The sequence below is a fragment of the Marmota flaviventris genome, chromosome 5 (assembly GCF_047511675.1).
Source record: "Marmota flaviventris isolate mMarFla1 chromosome 5, mMarFla1.hap1, whole genome shotgun sequence".
NCBI lineage: Eukaryota > Metazoa > Chordata > Mammalia > Rodentia > Sciuridae > Marmota > Marmota flaviventris.
The window spans coordinates 146,069,991-146,093,569 of NC_092502.1; the positions used below are offsets into that span (position 1 = coordinate 146,069,991).

Genomic DNA, 23,579 nt, shown 5'->3' on the forward strand with positions numbered 1-23,579 from the left:
GCAGATTTAAGGTATGCAACATGATCATGGTTTGATATACAAATAGTGAAATAGTTCTATGCTTGAGCAAATAAATAAATCCATCATTTCACAGTTCCCTTTTCTCTCTTTTGTAGCAAAAACACTTAAAATATACTTTCTTAGCAAAAATTCCAAATACACTACAATATTACTAGCAGTCCTCATGTAGTATCTTAGATCTCGAGACTTACTTAGCTTACATATCTGTTGCTTTGTATCTTCGACCTCTGTCTCCCACTCTTGAAGTCCACTGCTCTTCATTTCAATTGTCAGAAATGTAAGTCAATGACATTTATTAAGCACTTACTATGTGCCAGGGGCTGTGTTATCAGTTTAATCTTCCATAGTCTTAAGTGACAATATCCATACTATTTCAGTTTTAGGAACAGTAGGTTAAGAGGTAAGTGGGAAAACAAGAATATAAGGTCCAGCTGACTATACAGCTTTAACCGTAACTAGTTATATTTGGCTTGGGGTTCAGACAGCTCTTGAATTCATCTTCCTGTCTATGCTTAAGGTGGATGTTATTCAGGAACAATGTGAATGTTCCAGAAATTTCCCCAGGTTGTTACAGAATGCTTATTAAGCTGTTTTTGCCTCTGTGCAAATAGAAATGTCAGGCATGAGATCTGAGATAACCAGAGGGTAATCCAGTGTCATTTTCTTGGAAGTAGATTTTTGTCTGGGCAAGAGAAAGATTCAAAGCATTCCAGTCTCTTATGGATATCTTATCTACAGTCTGCCCTTTTCTAATAATAGGGGTCAAATCACACACTGATAATTCCTATATACCAAAAGTTTTAAAACCCTGGCCGGTGGGCCACTTATTTCAAGTACTATTAAAAAAAAAAGAAAATTCTACTACACCTAAGAATTTAGAATATCCCCTCATGTGCTTGTATTTCACATTTTATTTCATTTGCTTGAATTCATCTGTGGATACATTTTTGAAACCTCCCTTTTATTTTAGAAACACTGTAACCTAATATTTTTCCTTTTTCTTTCACAGTAGTACACATACACACATGTACATACATACACATATGGGTCATGTGATTGATTTCAGTGTAAGATACTATAAAGCAGAGCTGAACTATGACTGCTTTTTCCTAGACAATATCTATGATAGCTGTATCTCATGATAAAATAGAATAATAGAATAACTTTGTTTCTTAAGTTCTATTTGCATGTTACTTTTGGAAATTGTGGTGATCTCTTCATAGATTTTTGTTGTTGTTGTTGTTGTTTTTCAGTACTAGAGATTGAATCCAAGGCACTCTACCACTGAGCTATAAGCTATGTCCCTAGGCCTTTTTATTTTTTATTTTAAGAGAGGGTCTCCCTCACTTACAAAAGGTGACCTTGAATTTGCAATCCTCCTTTCTCAGCCTCCTGAGTACTGGGATAGTAGGTATGCCCCACCAAGCCCGGTCTGTTCATGCTTAACGACAATGGCAAGAGGTATCATTTAAGAAATTTTGAAACTCCTCATCTGGTAAATAATCAAGTGATTTGAATAATCAGTTTTGGGGGTGGGGGCAGGACTGGGGATTGAACTCAGGGGCACTTGACCCCTGAGCCACATCCCCAGCCCTATTTTGTATTTATTTAGAGACAGGGTCTGAGTTGCTTAGCATTTCGCTTTTGCTGAGGCTGGTTTTGAACTTGAGATCCTCCTGCCTCAAGCCTTCCAAGCCCATGGGATTACAGTCATACGCCACCACGTCCATCTTGAATAATCAGTTTTAAAGTTGTCATATTGAATTGAAAACTAGATTTTTTTAATAATATTCAGCTTTTTAAAATTTTTTTTTTTGTTATTGTTGTAGATGGACACAATACCTTTATTTATTTATATGTGGTGCTGAGATTGAACCTTGTGCCTCACACATGCAAGGCAAGCGCTGTACTGCTGAGCCACAACCCCAGCCCCTGAAAACTAGAATTTTATTCTCTGCTTCTAGATCATTGAAAGTGTTAATTTTAGCATTGAATCACTTAAATTAGAAATATATAAAAAGTAAAATGTGTAAGTTTATTCATATTATGATCAAGAAATATTTAGTAGTGTCTTTAAAATATCTTAAATATTTGCATAGTCATCTTTAAAACAAAATTTCCTTCAAGGGGATTTAGCAGCTGTGTCTTACTGGTTAGTAATATCTTTGAGGGCCTCCAGCATTACCTGTGACTACTTACCAAGTCAAGCACCTCCTCTTTTCTAGGTTTGATGAATCTCTCTGGCAAACCCTGGACCTCACAGGTAAAAATCTGCACCCAGATGTGATTGTTCGTCTGCTGTCTCGAGGCGTGGTGGCCTTCCGCTGCCCCCGATCATTTGTGGACCAACCCTTGGTTGAACATTGCAGGTAAAAAAGTAAACTCCCTAAAAAAGGCTCTTTTCTAAATCTTGAGGTGAAAACAGAGCCTATGACAGATCCTCTTTGCAGTGTGGGACATTAGGTACACGTTGTGCCCTGTGGTCTTCGGGTTGAAATATGGCACAGGTTTCAGTGATGTCACTCCGATTTTAACTCAGGGTTTCTACTGTACTCTTCCTGGGGTTAAAGGTGTTCATTTAGGGGCTGGGGATGTAGCTCAGTGGTAGAGTACTAGCCTAGATTTATGAAGCCCAGAGTTTGCTCCCCAGTATCACCCCCCACACACACACCCACACACAAAAGGTGTTCATTTAGCTTTTCTTGTTGAGTCCTCAGCAGGTAGAAATGGTGAAGACTCGAGGTAGGCAACAAACAGCCTCGGTCTTTCCCCACTGCCCATTTCTGACAAACAAAAACGTTCAAGTGGTGTTTTCAGATTTGTAGCTTGTGCTTTCAGTCCTGTTGTGGACAAACTTGGGCAGATTTACAATCTGAGGGGGGAAAATCCCTCTTTGTTTTTTGGTTTCTTTTGTTGTTGTTTGTTTGGTAGACTATTTTGAAAAAATATTTCTCTGGCACTACTAATTATGCAGCATCAAGGGTTGGTGTTGTCTCACACTTGAGTAGAATAACTAGACACTGAAGAGAAAAAGAAGCCGACCACAGCAGAGCTAAGGGTGAAACGTGTCTCCCCACTCTAGAACTTTTCCCTTCTTTCCACCATTGAATCATGTCCCGGCTTCTTTCTCCCCGACTCATGCCTTTTCTTAGTCTTCTTTACACGTGTGATTCCTTTTGTGCTCTCCAGAATTCATTCCTGGCTGCTTTTCTTCTTCGTCTACATGCTGTTCTCAGACATGTTTATGTTCAGGACTCTCACATCCTTATCTGTAGCTCAGCCTTCTCTTTTAAGCTCCCTATTTCTAATTAACTAAAGACTTCCAAACCTGAATTTCTTCCAAGTACCTCAATGTTAGCATATCTAAAATTAAACTTGGCCTCCTCTTCTGTCTTCTCTGTTCTAGTGCATAACCACTGCCACGTACCCACTCACCCTCGCCAGAACCAGGATCATCGTAGAAACTGGGACTGTATTGGCAGCAGTGTCTGCACTTGGCAAAGATCCTTTTGAATTTACAAAAAAAAAAAGAGTGGGCAACAACAAGTAGCAATTTGTTTTATGACCAGAACTATATTCAATACATGAAATGTGTATTTAGGGTCTTATTTGTGATGGATTGCTCATTTGGGGAAAAGAAAGGGCCTGATAGGACCTGAGTGTACTTGTGACAGCCACCTCACAGAGAACTCCTTTTTGTCCTCTTTTATTCAGCCCTTTTCGTGTCCAGCACTTGGATCTGTCTAACTCAGTTATAAACGTATCTACCCTCCATGGCATTCTCTCTCAGTGCTCCAAGTTGCAGAATCTAAGCTTGGAAGGCCTACAGCTTTCTGATCCCATTGTCAAGTGAGTAGCAACCAAAACATGTGACAAAGGCATTTTCTTGTATTTGTTAAATGTGTACCCTGTCTGTAACTAGGGGCCCCTTCCATCCGTGTCCAGATGGACGCACAAAATATCTCATGCAGTGCCCCAACTTCTGAAGAACTTTCCAGAACTTCATGCACGATCCATGCCTCATTCATGGGTGAGATGGATAATTACAGTGCAACATGTTTGTTAAATAGATTGGTGACTATGAGGCATTGAGAGAGGCCAGTTAAATTTGGGGAAGACAGCCTTCTCAGAGGAATTGACTTGTGAGTTGGGTATTGAAGACATTCACATAGAACTCCAAGTGTTGGACAAAGGATGCAGCTGAGGTAAAGCTGCTGGTGCCATGTACTAAGTGAGCTCTTTAAGTGTGTGCTCATTCCATTCTGAGAGGACCCCACGAAATATGTTCTTATTGTTTCCTTCTTATGGCTGTGGAAACTGAGGCACACAGAGGCTGAATAATTGTCCAAGGTCACACTGTTAGTGGGTGATGAATCAAGATTTGAACCTGTCATTAAGACATGATTTCAAAATAATGGCTCTTACTCACTAAGTTGCCCTCAACAAGGTATTTAGGAATGTAGTAGAGGAGAGGGCAAATTTAAGTGATGTAATATTGCAAGAACCTTGTGACTTTTTACATGTGGAAATTTGCTTACAAATGGAATTAATGTTCATCCCATTGCTTGCTTTCTTTTTTTTTTTTTTTTTAATTTGAAAAGTACATTGATCAGTGTTTCTGGTGCATTTACTCTATATCAGATACTATGCCAAGTCCTTTATTTCATTGTATCATTTAATCTTCATAATATCCCCACAAAGAAGATACTGCTATGGCCATTTCCCAGGTGAATAAAATGAGGCAATGAACCCTGCTGAGTGTCCCAGAGATAGTGAAATGTGAATTTTAAACTCAATCTCATTCAAAGGCCTGTGCACTTAGGACACTAACATGCTTTCCTCCAAGTTCCTATTGATTGAACAAGAGTGCCTCATCGGTATTCCTTTGGCATTTTTCTCTTTTTCTAGTAATCTTGCGCAGAACTCAAATTTAGTACGACTCAACCTTTGTGGGTGTTCTGGATTTTCTGAGTCTGCCCTGAAGACTCTGCTAAGCAGCTGTTCCAGGTAGGAGAGATTTGAGCCTTGATTATAGAGCTCTTGAATCAGGTGCAGTTACCCTCACATCTGAACAGAGCTGGATGAACTTTCTGAGCTATTCTTAACTCTCCTCGTTCTTGCAAAGCACAGTATCCTTTGCTTTGCAAAACTTTCCTGCTAAATTTTAGAATCAAATCAATTCCATTTGTATGGGAGAGATACTTGTATAGTGATTTCTTTTTTTCTGTTTATTTGTTACTATGAAAGCAGGGGAAATGTGGTGTATTTATCACAGTGTAGGTGAAAGAAATCTGTTTACACTTGACTATGCAGTCAAGTTTTTCCCCTATAATATCTATAGACCTAACTTGCAAGTTTGATCAAAAATGGTACATTTTAAGTATAAACCATAATAGATGTGGGTGATTCCATTAACATCTTTTATAATGTCAGTGATAAAACGTACAGAGTTATAGATATTTCTAAGTGAGGGGATACATGGTTTATAGAATACACAGTACTCTGTGTGTGTGTGTGTGTGTGTCATGTTATTTTTTTTTTTTTAACTATTCCTTTGTCTCTGGTATATAGCATTTGTACCTGTGTCTTATTAGTGATCTGCTAAAAGTCGATTGCCTTTGGATAAGAATGTCATCAAAGAGATAAGATATAGATGTATAGTGCTACTCTAGTGATTTTGGGAAGTGGAAGGTGTGACTTAGTAGATAATTGTCTTTGAAAACCTCATTGATTCAGTTAACAGAGGCACATTAGACAAAGTGGCATTTTACAATCCTTACTACCATCTACTAGTTTTGTAAAATATTTTGAGTGATTGCTCAGTCTGTCTGGTTGTTCACCCACCACCTAGATGGTTTGAGAATGAAAACATATAGGCTGGCATTTCCTCTTACAGTCCTGGAATGAGAATTGAGTCTGCAGGAGAGGAGGGGGCTCCCCTTTATTTCCAGAAGAGGGAAACACTAAGATCTTTGCTCGGATCCCCTGAGCAACTTTCAGGAGCAAATGGGGTAGGGAAATGTCAAAAGGGAGAAGGCAGTTTCAGATGAGCAAAGGTAGATGCTTAGAACAGTGGGTGTTCTGTGCATAAAACTGTAAGGAATGGTTTTATATTTTCTTTATTTACAGCTTGAGGCAAATTCATTCCTGTGTGATATGTTCACGTTATCCTTATTACCTTCCTTTTGTGCAGACTGGATGAGCTGAACCTCTCCTGGTGCTATGAGTTCACTGAAAAGCACGTGCAGGTGGCTGTTGCACATGTGTCAGAGACCATCACCCAGCTGAATCTTAGTGGCTACCGAAAGAATCTTCAGAAATCAGGTTTGAACTTCCGGGCCTTGGCAACTGAGGCTTTAATAGTACAAATAAATATGATATATTAAACGGCTCCTAAGTTATCTCAAAGTTAGCCCAGTGCTTGTGTTATTTCCTTTTCCAGGGGAGGAACTGCTGATCAGGAAGGGTTAGGTAAAGGTAAATAGCTAGCGAATTAGAGGACAAGGTTACAAATGGAAAGGGTTTTTTTTTTTTTTCAATAGCTTCACATTGCAGTCTCAGTCTGGGCTGCATAAAACCTAGTTAATCCAATGACACACATCCACCATGTTTTGATGTTGGTAACTAGCTCATTTGAGTGTAGGAATTTAGTATATGGAATACTAGTTTGTAGTGTGCCTTTTTTCTCTCCAAATAGCTCCATTTTCAGTGACTGTACATCAGCAACAGCTGTGTGATACACCATCAACTGAATATGGAATAATTTATATTAAACAATAATAATTTAGGCAGCTGATATTCTAATGGACATTTAGAATCTTTTGAGTTTCTCACTTCTAGAAATAACTTTGGGATGGACAGAGACAAATCTTCAGGCACATTTCCAAGAATGCGTTCTTAAGCTTTGGCTAGTTCTTTCCAGACCACCTTCCAAGGAGTTTAAAATACCACCAGTGTGCATCCTCCCCCATGAATACCACCACACTTGGTTCTTCCCTGCTCATGCTCAGGAGAAGGGTTGGCAGTGCTCTAGGTACGGTCCTTTCCTGCACCAGAGTCTCACCATCCATTAATGAGGTAGTGGGAGATTCTGACATTTTCTGACATTGAACTTGTTGTAGGCTTGAAAAACTGCCATAAAGCAACTGCTCTTAATTTTGCCTGAGTATAGATTAAACTCTTCTTTTTGTTCTTCCAGAAAAGGTGAAGATAAGTTTACCAAGTTTTAATTAAGAATTGTAGATAATAAAATCCAGCTTACTAGATACATTCAGCTCAAGGACAAAGAGAGTATAAATTAAAAGTGATAGTTTTCTTAAATATACAATGGAAATAAAAATTTTAATTAATGCCATTAGTGTAGGACACAATATTGTGTTATATATAAGATAATATGGATTTGGTTTTAGCTCACAAACTGGTGCCTGGCTGCCTGGTTCCAAATACCCATTCTGCCATTTACTGGAGAGCCATGAGCAATTTCCTTATTTTTCTGTTCCTGTTTCTTCATCAACAAAATGGATATTATAATAGGTAGGACCTACCTCTTAGAGTTATAATAAAGAATAAATGAGTTGATGTACGTGCAGCACATTGAATAGTTCTTGGCATGTGGTGAGAGTTACTGTTGGCTGTTATTTCAGCATCACCAGCCAGTATCACTTACCTCCCTGTGGGGCAGGCAGTTAATGAGATAAGCGCAATGTGATCTTGGAGGACCTAGCTTTTCATCTTGCATTTGACCTTGACTCCTAGCAGAAATCACCTCTGAAGTGACAGGTTGGATTGCCTGGTTTTTAAGATCCCTTCTAGCTTTAGTAGATCTGTTTGTGGCCAAGTGAAGGGAACAGTGAAAAGGGAATCTTGTCAGTGACCACTGTTTACTAACACTTCCCACCCAGGGAAGACAAGGCTTAAATTAGGGATGGAAAGGGAGACTAATTTTATCCCTTCTCTGTTTGGTTTTTCCTCTGGTAGTATCAAAGATTTTATAATTTTACTGATGGCTAGTTGGCCAGTTAGACAGTTGGTCACCCAAAATTGTATTATGCACTTTCTTCATTTTGCGGTCATTCATTGAATAAATGTTGATGGAGCACCATGATACATGTAGCTCTGTTCCAGAGTTACATAACTATGTGGCCCTGAACAAAATGAAGACAGTCACACTGATTCAGCTTTCATTCTGTGTGGGAGCCAGACAGTGAACAAAACTCCCAAATGTTGTGAAAGATAAAGCAGATGAGCAGGTGGAATGTGGATGGAGAAGACTACTCTTAGGTGGACTGGTAAAACAGAGGCCCTCTCTTGAGGAGGTGATGCTTGTGCAGAGCCCTGGTTGAGTGAAGGAGAAATCCATGTGGATTTGTGAGATAACATTCTGGAACAAAGGATCAGCAGATGCAAAAGCTTGATATGGCAACCAGTATGTGAGAAGGAGCAAGGGAAAACAGGCAGCCAAGGGCTCTCTAAGCCAAAGAAAAAGTTTTGGGTTTTTTTCTGAGCCATTGGAATATTCTGAGTCAAACAGTGTTATGAACTGAATTGCCTGCCTTGTGTGTGTGTGTGTGTTAGTAGGGTATGAACTCAGGGGAGCTTTATCCCAGCCCTGTTTTGAGATGAGGTCTCACTAAACTGCTGAGGCTGGCCTCAAGCTTGAGGTCCTCTTGCTTCAGCCTCCTGAGTCACCGGGATTACAGGCATGCACCACCAACAAGCCTGACTCTGACTTGCCTTTTTTAAAAAGGGCTTACTCTAGTGCCAAGGTCGGGGGGGGGGGGGGGGGGGGATGTGAAGCAGGGAGGACAGTTAGGAGACTAGGGTGATAACATTCATGGTACTAATAAATGATCCGATTTGGGGTGCATTTTGAAATCCTGCATAGCAAGATTTGGAGACAGATTGGATGTGGGCAGTGAGAAAAACAGTCAAATGTGGTTCCTAGAGTTTGGGCCTAAGCAACTGGATCCATGAAGTTATCACTTTCTGAGATGAGAAGAACTTTAGGGAAGGAACAGATTTAGGGGACATACTGAGTATTTGCTTTTAGATGTAAGTTGGATGCCATCATATACCTGAAATGGATAAGTTGAGAAGGCGGTTGGAAATGAAAGTCTAGACGTTAGAGAAGATGATGTGGCCAAAATTATAGCAGTGAGAAGAAAAAAAATACTCAACGATAGAGAAGTTTTGTTGTTGTTTTGCATAAATCACATTTATTAGTTCATATTGTTGAGCTCGTGTGACTTTTTCTAAATTCTGAAACGTTATCTGTACAATCCCAACCCCCTTACTAGTTAACATTTTGGAATATTTCTTTCTAGGGTTTTTTCTTTCCTGTCTTTCTTTCTGTGAGTCTGTATATGTAAGTGGGTTTGTGTGTGCACACACAACTAAATAGAGTTTACACTGTATTGTAGAAGTTTTGTTTTCAGTGTATCTCCTAATGTTTTTTCATGTCACAGAAAAAAAATATTTTTAATAATAATGATTAGTATTATATTTCATTAAATAGACAAAGGTTAACAAACTAAACTACCTGAAGGAGGGGTATTTGTAACTATTACTACGTATGTTCTTGCATATCTGCATTTTTCTAAGTGAAACAACTAGACCAAAAGGTAAAATGATGTATATTGCTTTGAATACACTTTAAAATATCAGTTCAGCATCCAAAAAAAAAGAAGAAAAGGAAGAGAAAAAGAAAAGAAATCACTTTCAGCCTCTGGAAAGGCTGCTTATAAAATTAAATATCCATTTATGGTGGACTGTTTCATCAATTATTTCATCAGGTCTGGGTGCTTAGAATAGAATTTTTTTCACTTGATGGCTGAAAAATGGTTTTTATTTTATTTAGTATTTGTTACTTTATTTTCTTTTTGACAGCTATCAGTTCATGTTTTGGCATTTTTTTCATATATGTATATGTGTGTGTGTATATGCACATATATATATTTCTCTTATGTGTACAGTAAGACTACTAACTCTGTTTAACTTGTGTTGAAAACATTTATTCCCAGTTTTCTGATATTTCCGTAATTTTTTTTATTCCAACATGGTAGATTTTCCCCTTCAGTATGGAGATCAAATCGAGGATCTTAGCCATGAAAGCACTCTACCACTGAGCACCACATCCTCAGCCCTTGCATGGTAGAATTTTTTAAAATATATGTAGTATATTATAAGTGTTTCCTATATGTCTTTTTATATCCCAAGATTCAATAAATAACTGCCTATATTATATGTGGAATTTGTTGGGATATATCATTTATTTATTTATTTATTTTGTGGTGTTGAGGATTGAACCCAGTGCCTCACACAGGTAAGGCAAGTGCTTCTACCACTGAGCCATAAGCCCAGCCCAACATTGTTTTTTAAGACATGATTTCCTCACTGATTTGAAGTGCCGCCTATGTATTTGTCTGTATGTACTATTGTTTTGTTTTCTTCTTTGTTTTTATCCCACCAGTTGCTGATACATAATTAAGCTATGGGTTGTTGTTAACCAGTCGTTTCACACAGCCTTCTCAACATTGTAGTCTTTCAGATGGACTCTTAGGTTTTCTGAGTAGAAACTTTTATATACCAAGGTGATCGTTTTGGTTTTTTCTTTCTAATAATGCATCATTAAATTGCATTGTCTCGAACCTGCAGCACAATCATTAAATGTGGTAGTATTGATACTAATATCCTTGTCTTGTTCCTCATTTAGCAGTGACCATCATATTTCTTCATTTTTCCTAGATGTCTCTACTTTAGTTAGAAGATGCCCCAACCTTGTCCATCTGGACTTAAGGTATGTTTTTGTTTTTTATTTTAAATCAAAAGTTGAAAACTCTGGACTTCTCATTGATTGGGGGACAGAATCCTAATGTTGAATGGAAGGAACTGAGCAGTAGCGTTCTCCATCCAGGGTGGTTTTGAATGTCCTCTCTTCTGCTTTGTTACAGTGACAGTGTCATGCTAAAGCATGACTGCTTTCCAGAATTTCTCCAGCTCAGCTACCTCCAACACCTGTCACTCAGTCGGTGCTATGATATAATTCCTGAAACTCTACTGTGAGTATGTTTTGGTTTTGTATTTTTTATTTATATTTTTAAAATTTTATTTATTTTTTAATTCTTGTAGAAGACAGGGACCAACAGAGATTCCATTTGGTATTAAAATCCGTCACTATTAATAGCAAACATTTAAACTTAAATATTAAGATTAGCATATACAAGCTAGCTGGGAAAGACCAGCAAAATAGAAAAGCCAAAGCAGAGTTCTTGCTTGAAATATCTAATAAAGTTGAGTTGACTGAGATTGTTCACTAAACATTTGTTATTACACTGTCAGCATTTTAAAATACGAGAATACTGTGTGGTATCTTTGAAAGACTCGCAAAAGAAGCTTAAGCAAGCCTTTACCTCCAGAGCACTCGGAGTATAATTGGGAAGGCAGACCCCATGTGAGTGAATGGGTTTCCCTGCCTACCCCACCCCCTGCCCAAAAAAGAGTTTCAAATCAGCTCTAATTAATTCAAAAGCCTTCATCTGGACTTAAATAAAAAGTTCTGTAAGAGTGATATACGACCTGGATGGTCAAGGAACATGAAGAATCATAGCATGTAGGTGGTGTATATTCATGAGAGTCTCAATGCTGTCTGAGCAGAAGGACTGTCAGTGAAGTAACTTATCCAGATGTGATGGTGAGTTACTGCCTGAGCTGGGTCTAAATTTGAGAGTTCCTGGAAAGATGCAAGAGTTTGGTGGTTTAATTTTACCTGCTTAACAATTTCTACAGTCAAGAAGAGTATAAAAAATAAAAGCAATTGAATCCATCTTTCTTTTAGGAAGTGTTTATACCTAAAGTGTCTTGGGAATAATATCATCGTCTCTTCATTTTTAAAAGTTTTCCTTTATTTTATCCCAGAGGGCTGTAATAGTCTTCCTAATGACTAATGTAAATGTATAGCAATTTCACTGCAAACCACAAGAGGTCAGTATTTTGCCCTTGGTCAGGTGCTCTTTATTACAGTCAGTCAATATTAGTCTCCATATTAGGCTGCTATGCTCATTTAGCTCAGTATCCAAATGACGGTAACTTAGATTTAGCTACCTACCTAAGGAAAGTGGTGAATTTAAACCGAAAAATTATTTAGTTCTCAAATTAATGCTTTGGATCTTGTAAATTAGATTTTCGTAGTTAATGTTTAAATCAGATACTTCAGCTATATCAGGTTAACTAATATTGGGAAATCTGGTACTTGTATGATTAATTATTTTAATGAATGAATGTCAGGGCTCAGGGATTTAGCTGGTACCTCATTTGGAAAAGCATTACCTAAAAAAGATGCCACTATTTACCTGCATGGCTCTCAAATGTTGGGATCTAAACTCGTAAACATGGGACTCTAATTAATTAAATTCCTGCCTCTCTATTTTCTAGCATCCAGAACTCCTAGGAGCCTCTAGAGTCTACCCAAAAAGGTTTCTCTGTCATCTTTTCTCTCCTGCCTTTGCCATCTGGGCTCCCACTTCTTTGCCAGGAGAGAATTCTTTTCTGGTTTCTTTTCTCAAGAGAATCTATCCATATGTCTTGTTTTGGTCCCTTCTCTGCAGAAACAAAGAAGCTAAGAAGGTAATAACCCAGACACTTCTCCTCAACCAGAGGTGAGGGGAGGGCTGTGAGCCCTGATATTTTAATGTTTGTGTCCAATGGGATAATTGTACTACCTGTATTAGTAATCCTCACAGCCAGTGTGAACTGACGGTTCAGGCCTGGGCCTGGAATCATTACAGAAAAGGTGTGAACCTTCTCTGCATTATTACTTAGTTTTCTAAATCTTACCTTGAAATAAGAGTAATGGGCATCAGGAGTTTAGTTACAAGTCAGAGTGCCAGCAAAGAGTGAGAACAAGAAGAAAGATACTGTCCTTGAATGTTAAGGCCAAGAGTGTTTCTTTAGGTATAATGTAAACAGTATGATGGTTTTACATGATAAATCCCTTAAGATTTTGTTTGTTCGTACCCTATCCTTAAGTCTCTCAAAACAAAATGCCTTGCCCAGTAATTTCATTCTGCAGCTGATATATTTTAAATTTATAATTAAAACTTCCAGGTGCCTCAACAATAATTTCCAGAGAGCCAGTCATCTGTGCTAAAGAATTCAAAGATATTGACCCCTTATCTAAGAAGTGGGAAAATAAAATTTGAATGTTTGTTCTGTAATAATAATTGAGAAATACTGACAAACTTCAGGTTTTTCCTCCTCACATCCTCTCATATTTATTTCCTTATTCCTTAATTGGTCTTATCTCCCACATCTAAACTCTCTTCTAAATATTCCCTTTATCACTCAAGTAAGAAATCTAAGATGAGGAGAGTAAATTGATCTCACATTAGGAGAGACTTAAACATTCTTGTTAGGAGAATCAGTAGTGGAGGCATTTTCGGTTTTAAAAAGGAAAACAGGATTATGTAGATGAGGAGTAAACTGAGTTTATAAAGATTTTTTGTTTACTAAAATTGAAAAGAGATCCTGAAGACATTGCCATCGTCATTTTACACTTCTTAAATTAGAAATAATGGCTTTTAAACTAATTTCAGTTCAGTATCCCTGCGTTCATTTACATTCTCCATGTAATGTCAGAGATACTTGCAGTTTCTCTGTTATAGGTAATGCATGTAACAAGAGGCGGTGTTTTTGTCCTCTTTAAAATTTTGAAGACTCTGATCCTTGACCCCTCATCAGCCCATCCCATGTGGCTCCCTTCTGTGACTCTGAGAGGGCTGTGTGATTTCCGTCCTCAACAAATCTCTCTCCAATGATGTTGTGAGAACATTTCCTCCTCTGCCATCTGTCATCCCTCCTCCTTTTCTCACTCCCACCTACAGTTCCTTTTAAATATTACCCGCTGCAGAATGATTCACAACTCAGCTGCTTTGGTTATCCCAGAACCAGAATTCTCACAGTTATACGGTTCTTATACACTTAGATTTCACATAAGAAGGATGTGAAGTTAGATAGGATTATGATCATCTTCAGTAATAAGTATAAAGATCTATGGATCGGGACTTGATTCCACAGTCCAGAAAGTAGCTTGCTTTAAAAACAACAGCTATTTGTTCTTCTTGATTTTTTTTTTTATTTGTTATGACCTTCAGATCTCACTGTCCCCCTATGAACAAGCATATTTTATTTGAATAGTGCTTTTGTTTTCCACAGTACCCATCATCTTGTATTAAGCTAACATCTATTAAATATCTGTGGTGCTTAAGATCCTTTCTGAAATGTAGAATAAATACAGTTTAGAGGGAAAGTGGGAAGGCTGGAAGAGCCAGTTTAGAACAGAAGGTCTTATAGCCTGTTGAATAGTCTGCAGGAAACACCCAAGGTTTGGGGGTGGATGAGTGCCATAATCTGAGCAAGGCTTTATAAGGACTCCTTGGACAATGGTGTAGAATGTGCTTGAAGGAAGAGGTTGGAAGCCATGTGACAGTTCTTAAAAACGCACATTTGAGTAATTATTGACAATAAAAACCCAAAGGATGCTTCTAACTCAAGGTCATTGATGTGCTGTTCATTGATCTGCAGTGGGCTTCTGTTGAAATTCCAAAATAAATGTTCTGTTTCCTGAGACTTTGTACTGTGTCCCAACCTGGAGCAAATACAGATCAGAGATGAATTTCTAGGCACATAGATCTGTGTTAAGAATCATTACCAAAACCAAAAAGTATTTCCATTGTGGAAATAGGCTTCATTTTCTTTTTTGTGAACCAAAATCTCACTGTTGACACAGTTGCTTTTCACCTAATATAAAACACCAAAGAAGGGGACTGACTCACCTATCTGTGATAGGTAAAATGGTAATACACAGAACAGCTTTAAGAGGCTCCCACCTCCTAGAAAAGTGAGATTTTTTTTTTTTTTTTCCTCTTAATCTGCACCCAGCTCCATGATCTTAGGGAAGTCACTGGTAAGTTTCATCACATATAGTGGACCTGTTCACTGTGAACTATTATCAAAAACCCTGCTGAAATCTTTTGAGATGGAGCGTCTTTCAAATGGAGGTCATGTCCACATCCTTAAAATCCACCACCGTCTGTGGTGGTTCCAACTGATGCCACAGCAAAACATTTATGTTAATCATCACTAGCTTGCTGCCTCACAGCACAGTAACCCCTTTGAGATCAAGAATGGAGAAAGGAAGCAAACACAGTTGGATTTCAAATAAACCTTGGAGAGGATTCTAAGGTTGTTAGGAGTCTCATTTAGCAAAAGGCACAGGTATGATTTCCAGGTTGTTCCACCTTTACATTTCCTCAAATCATTTACTGTGAATTGCTTCCAATTTGCATTTTGTGAAATGTGGTACAAAAGTAAAAACTGGGCCATGTAGTGAGTCAATAGTTTCCCTAGATATTGCTTCTCTAAAAGTATCTTTCTTCCTTTCCAGTGAACTTGGAGAAATTCCCACACTAAAAACACTACAAGTTTTTGGAATCGTGCCAGATGGTACCCTTCAACTGTTACGGGAAGCCCTTCCTCATCTGCAAATTAATTGCTCCTATTTCACCACCATTGCCAGGCCAACTGTCGGAAACAAAAAGAACCAGGAGATATGGGGCATCAGGTGCCGACTGACACTGCAAAAGCCCAGCTGTCTATGAAATTATTTCTTGTAGGATGGTGTCTCCTCTTCCTTTGGAATGGGGAAAGTAGGCAGGAAGCCCAATTACTGAGCACTGGGCTAGTTTTTATTATTCGTTTTCCCTTAACCTTTATCCTGCAAGTAAATTAGGAAACCATTTTCAGGGGAAAACAATGAAGTGTTGCCTTTTTTTAAATAACTATAAAAGTTTCTATCAATGCTATGCCCTTAAGAACCTAAGTTGTAGGCCATCAGAAATTTTAGGAGTTTGAGCCTATGATTTCAATTTACTTTTTTACATAGCAAAATTTGTGCCATTTTCTCCAAGTGCCCTTTGGATTAAGTCTTATTTAGAATCAAGCTTAAAAAATGACTTACGGCTAATGATTTTTATAGCCTTTGTGATAACTTTTTTATCTATTTAATTTTTCAGTATTGTTTAATAAGACATAGTTTGGAAGAACAATAAGCTATGTGTAGGGTGAGCTTAACAGAAAGAGTCATAAGATAGTAGCATTTAAGGTATCTGGGAATTTAAAAAAACATTTCATTTCTATCTTAAGATTTGGAATTAGCTTAACAGAAACATATCCCCACATCTTAAACCCTCAAACAAATTAAACATATGGCCAGAGGTATAGAGTTGGTATAGGATGTGAAGGCTCAAGAAGTAATTTTCTATGCCAGGTTAATCAGAAGTATCCTTTAATATCACTAAGGTACTGTGTTCCTGAAATATAATTGTGGTTTCTAATTTTATAATCAAATTATGTTAACATGAGTTGTTTAGCTTTTAAATGAGTTGCTTTGTTTTTGGAAGGTGGTATTAACCTATTCAGTCTCTATTCTTGAAAAATTGGAAGAGTTCTGAACTGATACCGCCTGCTGTTTTCCTTTAGTGCTAAGTTTATTTGTATATTACTCTGGAATCAAGTATTTTAAATTGCCTTTTTTAAATATGGTCTTTTGCAATAATTGTTTGAAACTACCCACTTTATAGGGTTATTGATCTTAAGAATTGCTTGTTCCGGTAAATCAGAAGTACACACTAGAAGCAAGTGTATTTTCCATGCAGTTTCAGGACAGTCTGCACTGGCACCTATGTAAGAGTTAGTACTCAGGTGTTGAACCTTTTAGTAATATGAGTGGGTTTGTTTTTTAAAAAACCTCTCTCATCAAGACAAAAAGATCAAGCTCTGCTTTTTAAAAATCACAAAAACACTAGTTTTAAGTCAGTGACCTCCCCATATGTGCAAAATGTAACAAAAAAGCCAAAATCCATCATTTTTCTATTAACTGGTTTTATTTTAATCAAAGATTTTAAATGTTAAAAACAGTAGCATGAAGTGCCCTTATCTGCTCAGACCTAAGGAAGAAAATTTTAAAGTAGTGTTACACAAGGAGATGATTATGTGTCTATTTCTTATTAGCTAAAAAAGTGCTAAATACTACTTGAAATTATTGTTTACAGATTAGTGACAAGGGCTGGTGGTAGGATCCGGTTGGACTTACTTCCGGATGCCCTCAAACATACAGTGCCTGTACTTCCAAACTCAAGTCCAGCCATAAGCTATTTTGCCAACATGTCGGAGTAATCTGTATTTTTGTATGTGATTTCTACTTTTATAAACTTGTTTTAAAATAAAACACATTTTTATAAAAATGAGTGCTTGAGCCAGGTTGTATCCCTTTTTATACTTTCTTTTCTAAGTGTGTCATTAAAATGAAAAAACATTCAGAGTGGGCTGCCATTTGACCAGAGGCCTCTGAGATTCTATAAAACAGCACAAAATACCATCCTTTTTACTTCATAATGATTGTCATATTAAAATGATAGTTTATAATGCATTTTGAAAAGATGCTAAATATCAGCTTATTATTTTTAAAGTGCCTGCAAAAGCAAGGACATTTACAAAACATTTGCATTCATGTGACTAAAGTGATAGTCAAGTTAATAAAAATCAGCTAACACTTTTAAATACAGACGTGATCAGCTTAAACTGTGTATCTTAATGTCATTAGGAAACTTTCATATTTTATGCCCAGAAGGTTTCCCAGAGTTCAGTTCCTTTTGAAGCTATTTTCAAATGGTAGAATAGTGATTGTTTAATAATACCTAGTTTTGTTTATTCTTATACATTTTCACTACCATGCTTTTTAATGAAAAATGTCAAATACACGTGGGTAAGTAGAGAATATGACAAACCCATCACCAGTCACTATCCATGATTGCCATCCCTTTTACTCCCTAGACAGATAATTTTTAAACAAAACCCAGTCCTGTAATTTCATAACTATTTCGGTATATACCTCTAAAAGATAGGGATTCTCCTGAATTAATTCTGATGCATTGAATATCAGGATGATGTTGAAGATCTCTGAGTTGTCTCAAGTGTTTTCATTCTTGAGTTTGTTCTGATCAGACTCCTACATGGTCCACACATTGCATTTCATTGACAGTCTTAAAGTTTTAATCTTCAAGTGCCCTCTTGCAGTTCCCTTGCAATTTGCTTATTGGTCATTTATTTATTAGACAATAAATGGGCTTGTTTTGTTTAATAAGTTATTTTTGTTTAGTGAACCTAAATACTAAAAATGCTGATATTTTTATATTTCTTTAAATGAATAACAAAAATCTAAGTTCCAATTTTGAACATTAAAAATCAATATTTAAGACATTCAAATTTTAAATGATTTTTATCTCTGGCTCCTTGTTTAAATGATTTTTATCTCTGGCTCCTTTTTTATTTATCTTTTATTTATATATGACAGCAGAATGCATTACAATTCTTATTACACATATAGAGCACAATTTTTCATATTTCTGGTTGTATACACAGTATATTCACACCAATTTGTGTCTTCATACATGTACTTTGGATAGTAATGATCATCACATTCCACCATCATTAATTACCCCTTGCCCTCTCCCTTCAGCTTCAACCCTCTGCCCTATGTAGAGTTCATCTATTCTTCCCATCCTCCCACTCCCTATCCCACTATGAATCAGCCTCCTTGTATCAAAGAAAACATTCGGCATTTGGTCTCTTGGGATTGGCTAACTTCACTTAGCATTATCTTCTCTAACTCCATCCATTTACCTGCAAATGCCATGATTTTATTCTTTTTTAATGATGAGTAACATTCCATTGTGTATATATGCCACATTTTTTTACCCATTCATCTACTGAAGGGCACCTAGGTTGGTTTCACAGTAGGCTATTGGTGTGGCTGTGTCCCTATAGTATGTTGTTTTTAAATTGTTTGGGTATAGACCAAGGAGAGGGATAGCTCTGTCAAATGGTGGTTCCATTCCTAGTTTTCCAAGAAATCCCCATACTGCTTTCCATATTGGCTGCACCAATTTGCAGTCTCACCAGCAGTGTATGAGTGTATCTTTTTCCCCACATCTTCGCCGACATTTATTGTTTGTCTTCATAATAGCTGCCATTCTGATCGGAGTGAGATGAAATCTTAGAGTGGTTTTGATTTGCATTTCTCTAATTGCTAGTGATGATGAACATTTTTTCATGTATTTGTTGATCTTCTGAGAAGTGTCTCTTCAGGTCCTTGGCCCATTTTTATCTGACTCCTCCTTGTTTAGTGATTTTCTTAAAAATGTCTTAAAACCTATGAGTTAACACTTCATACCTTCCTTATTGTACAAAATAAGTCTGACTTATACTCCCAGCCCCTCATGAGTATGTTTAAAATAAAAAAAACTGCATTTGAAAAAAATAACTCAACTCTTCTTTAGTTCAGCAGTATAGTTACTTACTTGATCCCCCCACCACTATGTAGTTTTTTTTTTCCATATTACTTAGTTGTTACGTAATCCCTGGGATCTTTTATTACACAATAGCTAATTATCCTTAAGTATAAGGATATTGGTGCAATGGAATGAATTTTTATTAAATAGTTCTAAATATACATTGCTATTTTCACAGGTGAGCAACAGGTCAACAAGGAGCAATAATTTATTCTTAAATTTATATTTGACAAAATTTTTAAATTCAAGTGAATATTTTACACTAAGATTTTTCTGATTGAAAAGAGAAGACTATATATTTGGTAAAACCTGATTTGAGGTTCTAGGACCATGAATATAGATGCATGTAGAACATCAAAAATATTGGGTTAAAATTATCTTCAAACTACATTTTCCAGGTAAGCACTTCACCCCTCTGATTAACATTATCACTCTGTGTCAAAGATTAGCAGTGAACAAAGTCTACAGGACACAGAATAATACATAGCAGCTGGGGGACAGACTTTTCAAACAGTGTTTTTTGTTTGTAGCTGTATATGGACAGAATGCCTTTATTTCTTCATGTTTATGAGGTACTAAGGATCGAACCCAGTGCCTCAACACGTGCTAGGCAAATGCTCTGCCTCTGAGCTACAGCCCCAGACCTCAGAGTGTTTTAAGAAACTTGGTTTTCAAATAATAATCTATGAGTTAAGGAAATAATCAAATAAAAAGGAACTAACAAAGGTTTAATTTTATTCACATGTAGTTGCCATTAAACAGTTAACTCATTCATAAAAACATCTGTTATTCTAACATCTTTTGCCACTCATCTCTTAGAAATGAATTCCCACCATGGAGCAGAAGTTATATTGCAAATGGAGCAGAGTAAGTATTCTTAAAACCTTTAAAAATATGGCATATGAACAATTTCACACAATACGTTGCCTATTAATGTTACATATTAACATCTATGGTAACATGTGAATAATCAGATTTCCTTCCAATATTAAAGGCAGAGTTGACATTTTTTTCAAGAAAGTATTTAAAACCTGTTAGAGTGGTTAATCCATAGTATGGAATTTAACTTCTTTCTTATATATATCATTTTTTGAAAAAAAAAAATCAGATCCAGCTCTGGGAAAACTGATCTTTATTTTATTTCCATCTGATGTATCAATAAATTTGCTCTAACAGTCTACGCAGGTACTCTTAATTAAGAGAAAAACAGATTCTTCTCCATTATACATCAACACCTAGACCACTGTTGTACATTAACATTTTTAAAAGTATGGATAAAAGTAACATGTTAATCATTGGCAAAACTAAGAGCACTCATTTGACTACATATCTTAGCTTTCACGGAATTTTTACTTCTGAGGTCACTAGTCTCAAATACTATGGACTCTCTCTCATTCATTAATGTAGATCAAGCACCTGACACAGAATAGATGACACAGTGAGGTTCATAAATATTTATCAATGACAACTGTTTTCACCATCAAGTGAAAAAAATATACAACTGAATAAATGGCATGATAATACCACTTCATCTTGCAGCAGTAAGAGCATTCTGTGAAAATTCTAGGGTTAAAGAATAAAATAATTTCCTCCAAAAATAAAGGAGTTCTCATAATGGGGGGGAAAGCCACGGCATTTTATCCTACAAAGCTATTATGCAAAATTTGAAAATAAGTGAAAACCTCAATACTGAGCTACAGCCCTTGCTTTTGAAAAGCAAAGACATATTTGTTTATTAATCCATCCTCTGACAATATTAACACTAGATGAAAATATTTGTTAAAGATAATACCAAAAGAAAATGTCTCCTAATAGAAGATGTCCCATCAGTTCTTACTTTTAGTTCCTGAATCCATGTTAGAGAGTTTTAAAGATGGAAAACACCTATTGGACTCAAATCATTTTTTAAAAATTGACCCAAAATAGGTACTGGATAATTACAACATTTTTAACAGCATCATGACTTTGTCCCATTGGTGTATTCCACCCAGTATTGTTGAAATTAACTAGAAGGAACATCAAATGGAAGTATCTGCAATTTCAAAAGTGATTTAAATTTTTAAATCAAAAGTCACCACTTCATTGTGTCCTAGAATTAGAAAATTCTTAGCACATATTAAAAAACACATTAACCTACTTCAATTAGGTGAATGTCAAGACTTAACAAAATTCCCCATCATCAAAAATTTTAAAAAATTTGACAGGTACTATAAAAAAATATTCCACAAAAGGAGAGGGAAGCAAAAAAAAAAAAAAAAAAAAAACCAAAAAACTACCACACATACAGTCAAATTTAACTTGTACAGTTAAATTTTTAAATCCTAAACGTTGAATCCTTTATTTAAGCCTGCCTCTCTAAATTTGAAAAGATACCAACGCTCTTGGTTAACAATTGTAAATAGTAGAGAAATTTACTATTATCAATTCTAATACATTTAGTTCATTTTTCTCACAGAATGAATATCTTTTTTTTCTATCAGAATCCAATAGAAGATTATTATCTCACTTTCTTTGTCACCTTTGAGCCCAGGAGCAACCAGTCCTAATAACCACCAAAACAAAAAAACAGTGTAGCTTTATGGCTGATGATCTGTTTCCACAGTAAAAATATTTTTCCAGTAATCAAAATTTGCAATCTGAGGAAATCCTTCACTGTTCTAGTAGCACAGTTCGAAGCTCATCTTCTTTATTGATCATCATTGAAGCAATTGCTCCATCATTAAATTCAAAAGAAGTTCCTCCATCCACAACCATACAGGCATCCCAACAACGAGAACGAACACAAACCCTAAGTAGAAGGAAACATTAAATATTGAGTTTCCTTAACCCTAAACAATAATTGATTTAAATTTTTATCTAAATTAGCAAATAATTTCGGCTTGATTTTAACAGTTAAGTTGCTCTTTGGCATGAGAGAATTAGCAACCACATAAATAATATAGGCATATTATCAAAGTCTCAAAATTTATATGTTCCAGATAGTACCCAATATTTATCAGTGAAGAAGTGCAGAGCTGATGGAACTAACAGGCTGTTTTCATATGACTGCTAAGTTATTACCATTACAAATATGTTAAATATTAAACAAGAATGTTATTTTCATGTAAATTTTTTACTTATGGTTAACACAGAAGAGGCCCAAATCACTAAGATACAGCTTAACTGACAAACTTACATAAATGTCACCCAAATCAGGAAATCAGTGCCCTCTCCCAGTTGCCTTCTTCTTTCCCAAGCATATCCACCATTCTAATTTCTAACACAATAGTAATAGTTTTATCTGTTCTTAAACTTTAGTAAAATGTGTAAAAATAACATTTATATAACAGGTATCATAGTACATCAGTTTAATTTTCATTTCCTGGATGAACAATAATGTCAAGCACCTTTCTCATGCTTACTGGATACCCACTTTTTGTGAAATGCCTAAGACTTTTGGTGCTTTTTCTACTGGTTTGGCTACCTTTTCATTGATTTGCAGAAATTTTTATATACAGGTTGAGTATCCCTTATCCAAAATGCTTGGAACCAGACAAGTTTTGGATTTTAGATTTTTTTCAGATTTTGGAATATTTATATACAAATAATGACATATCATGGGCTTGGGACCCAATTCTAAATACAAAATTCAATTGTTTTATGTATACTTTATATATACATAGACTGCAGGTAAATGTATACAATATTTATGATTGTAAATGTATACAATATTTCTAGAATGTATGCATTTTTGACTGTAACTCATCACATGACATCGGGTATGTAATTTTCCACCTGTATCTTCATGTCTGTGCTCACAAAGTGTAGGAAACTGAAGCATTACAAACTAGATTTTCAGATGGGATGTTCAACCTGTACATCTATTCTGGCTATGAGCCCATTGCTGCAGATAAGTTTTGCAAAGCTTTCTCACTCCAGCTTGCCTTTTTCTTAATAGTATCTTTTGATTATTAGAAATTCTTAAATCTAGTATAATTAAATTTATTAGGGAGTCACTTTTAGGGAAAAGGTGACAGAAATGAACCCCACTCCAACCAGGTGGTGTACACCAGTAATTCCAGCAAAGTTGGGAGGCTGAGGCAGGTGGATCATAAGATAGGGGCCAGCCTCAGCAATTTAGTGAGGCCCTAGGCAGCTTAGTGAAACCCTATATGG

General features: G+C 36.4%; 2 protein-coding genes across 5 annotated transcripts in view; one reads left to right on the plus strand and one right to left on the minus strand.

Annotated features, from left to right (window-relative positions):
- The window catches only part of Skp2 (S-phase kinase associated protein 2), a 28,870-nt gene extending 11,549 nt beyond the window's left edge, over positions 1-17,321 (plus strand). Inside the window, exons 4-10 of one of the 2 annotated variants that reach the window (XM_027936206.3) lie at positions 2,247-2,390; positions 3,736-3,870; positions 4,930-5,028; positions 6,215-6,345; positions 10,765-10,816; positions 10,971-11,078; positions 15,461-17,321. In XM_027936206.3, coding sequence (XP_027792007.1) covers positions 2,247-2,390; positions 3,736-3,870; positions 4,930-5,028; positions 6,215-6,345; positions 10,765-10,816; positions 10,971-11,078; positions 15,461-15,674 — 883 coding nt within the window. In that variant the 3' untranslated portion in view covers positions 15,675-17,321. The remainder of the gene's footprint in view (positions 1-2,246; positions 2,391-3,735; positions 3,871-4,929; positions 5,029-6,214; positions 6,346-10,764; positions 10,817-10,970; positions 11,079-15,460) is intronic. The other variant, XM_071612664.1, reaches the window with a different exon arrangement.
- Positions 17,322-20,142: 2,821 nt separating this feature from the next.
- Positions 20,143-23,579, minus strand: part of Nadk2 (NAD kinase 2, mitochondrial) — a 46,952-nt gene continuing 43,515 nt past the window's right edge. For all 3 annotated transcript variants that reach the window (XM_071612665.1, XM_027936310.2, XM_071612666.1), the window contains one exon: positions 20,143-22,212. In XM_071612665.1, the coding sequence (XP_071468766.1) occupies positions 22,074-22,212 (139 nt within the window). In that variant the 3' untranslated portion in view covers positions 20,143-22,073. The remainder of the gene's footprint in view (positions 22,213-23,579) is intronic.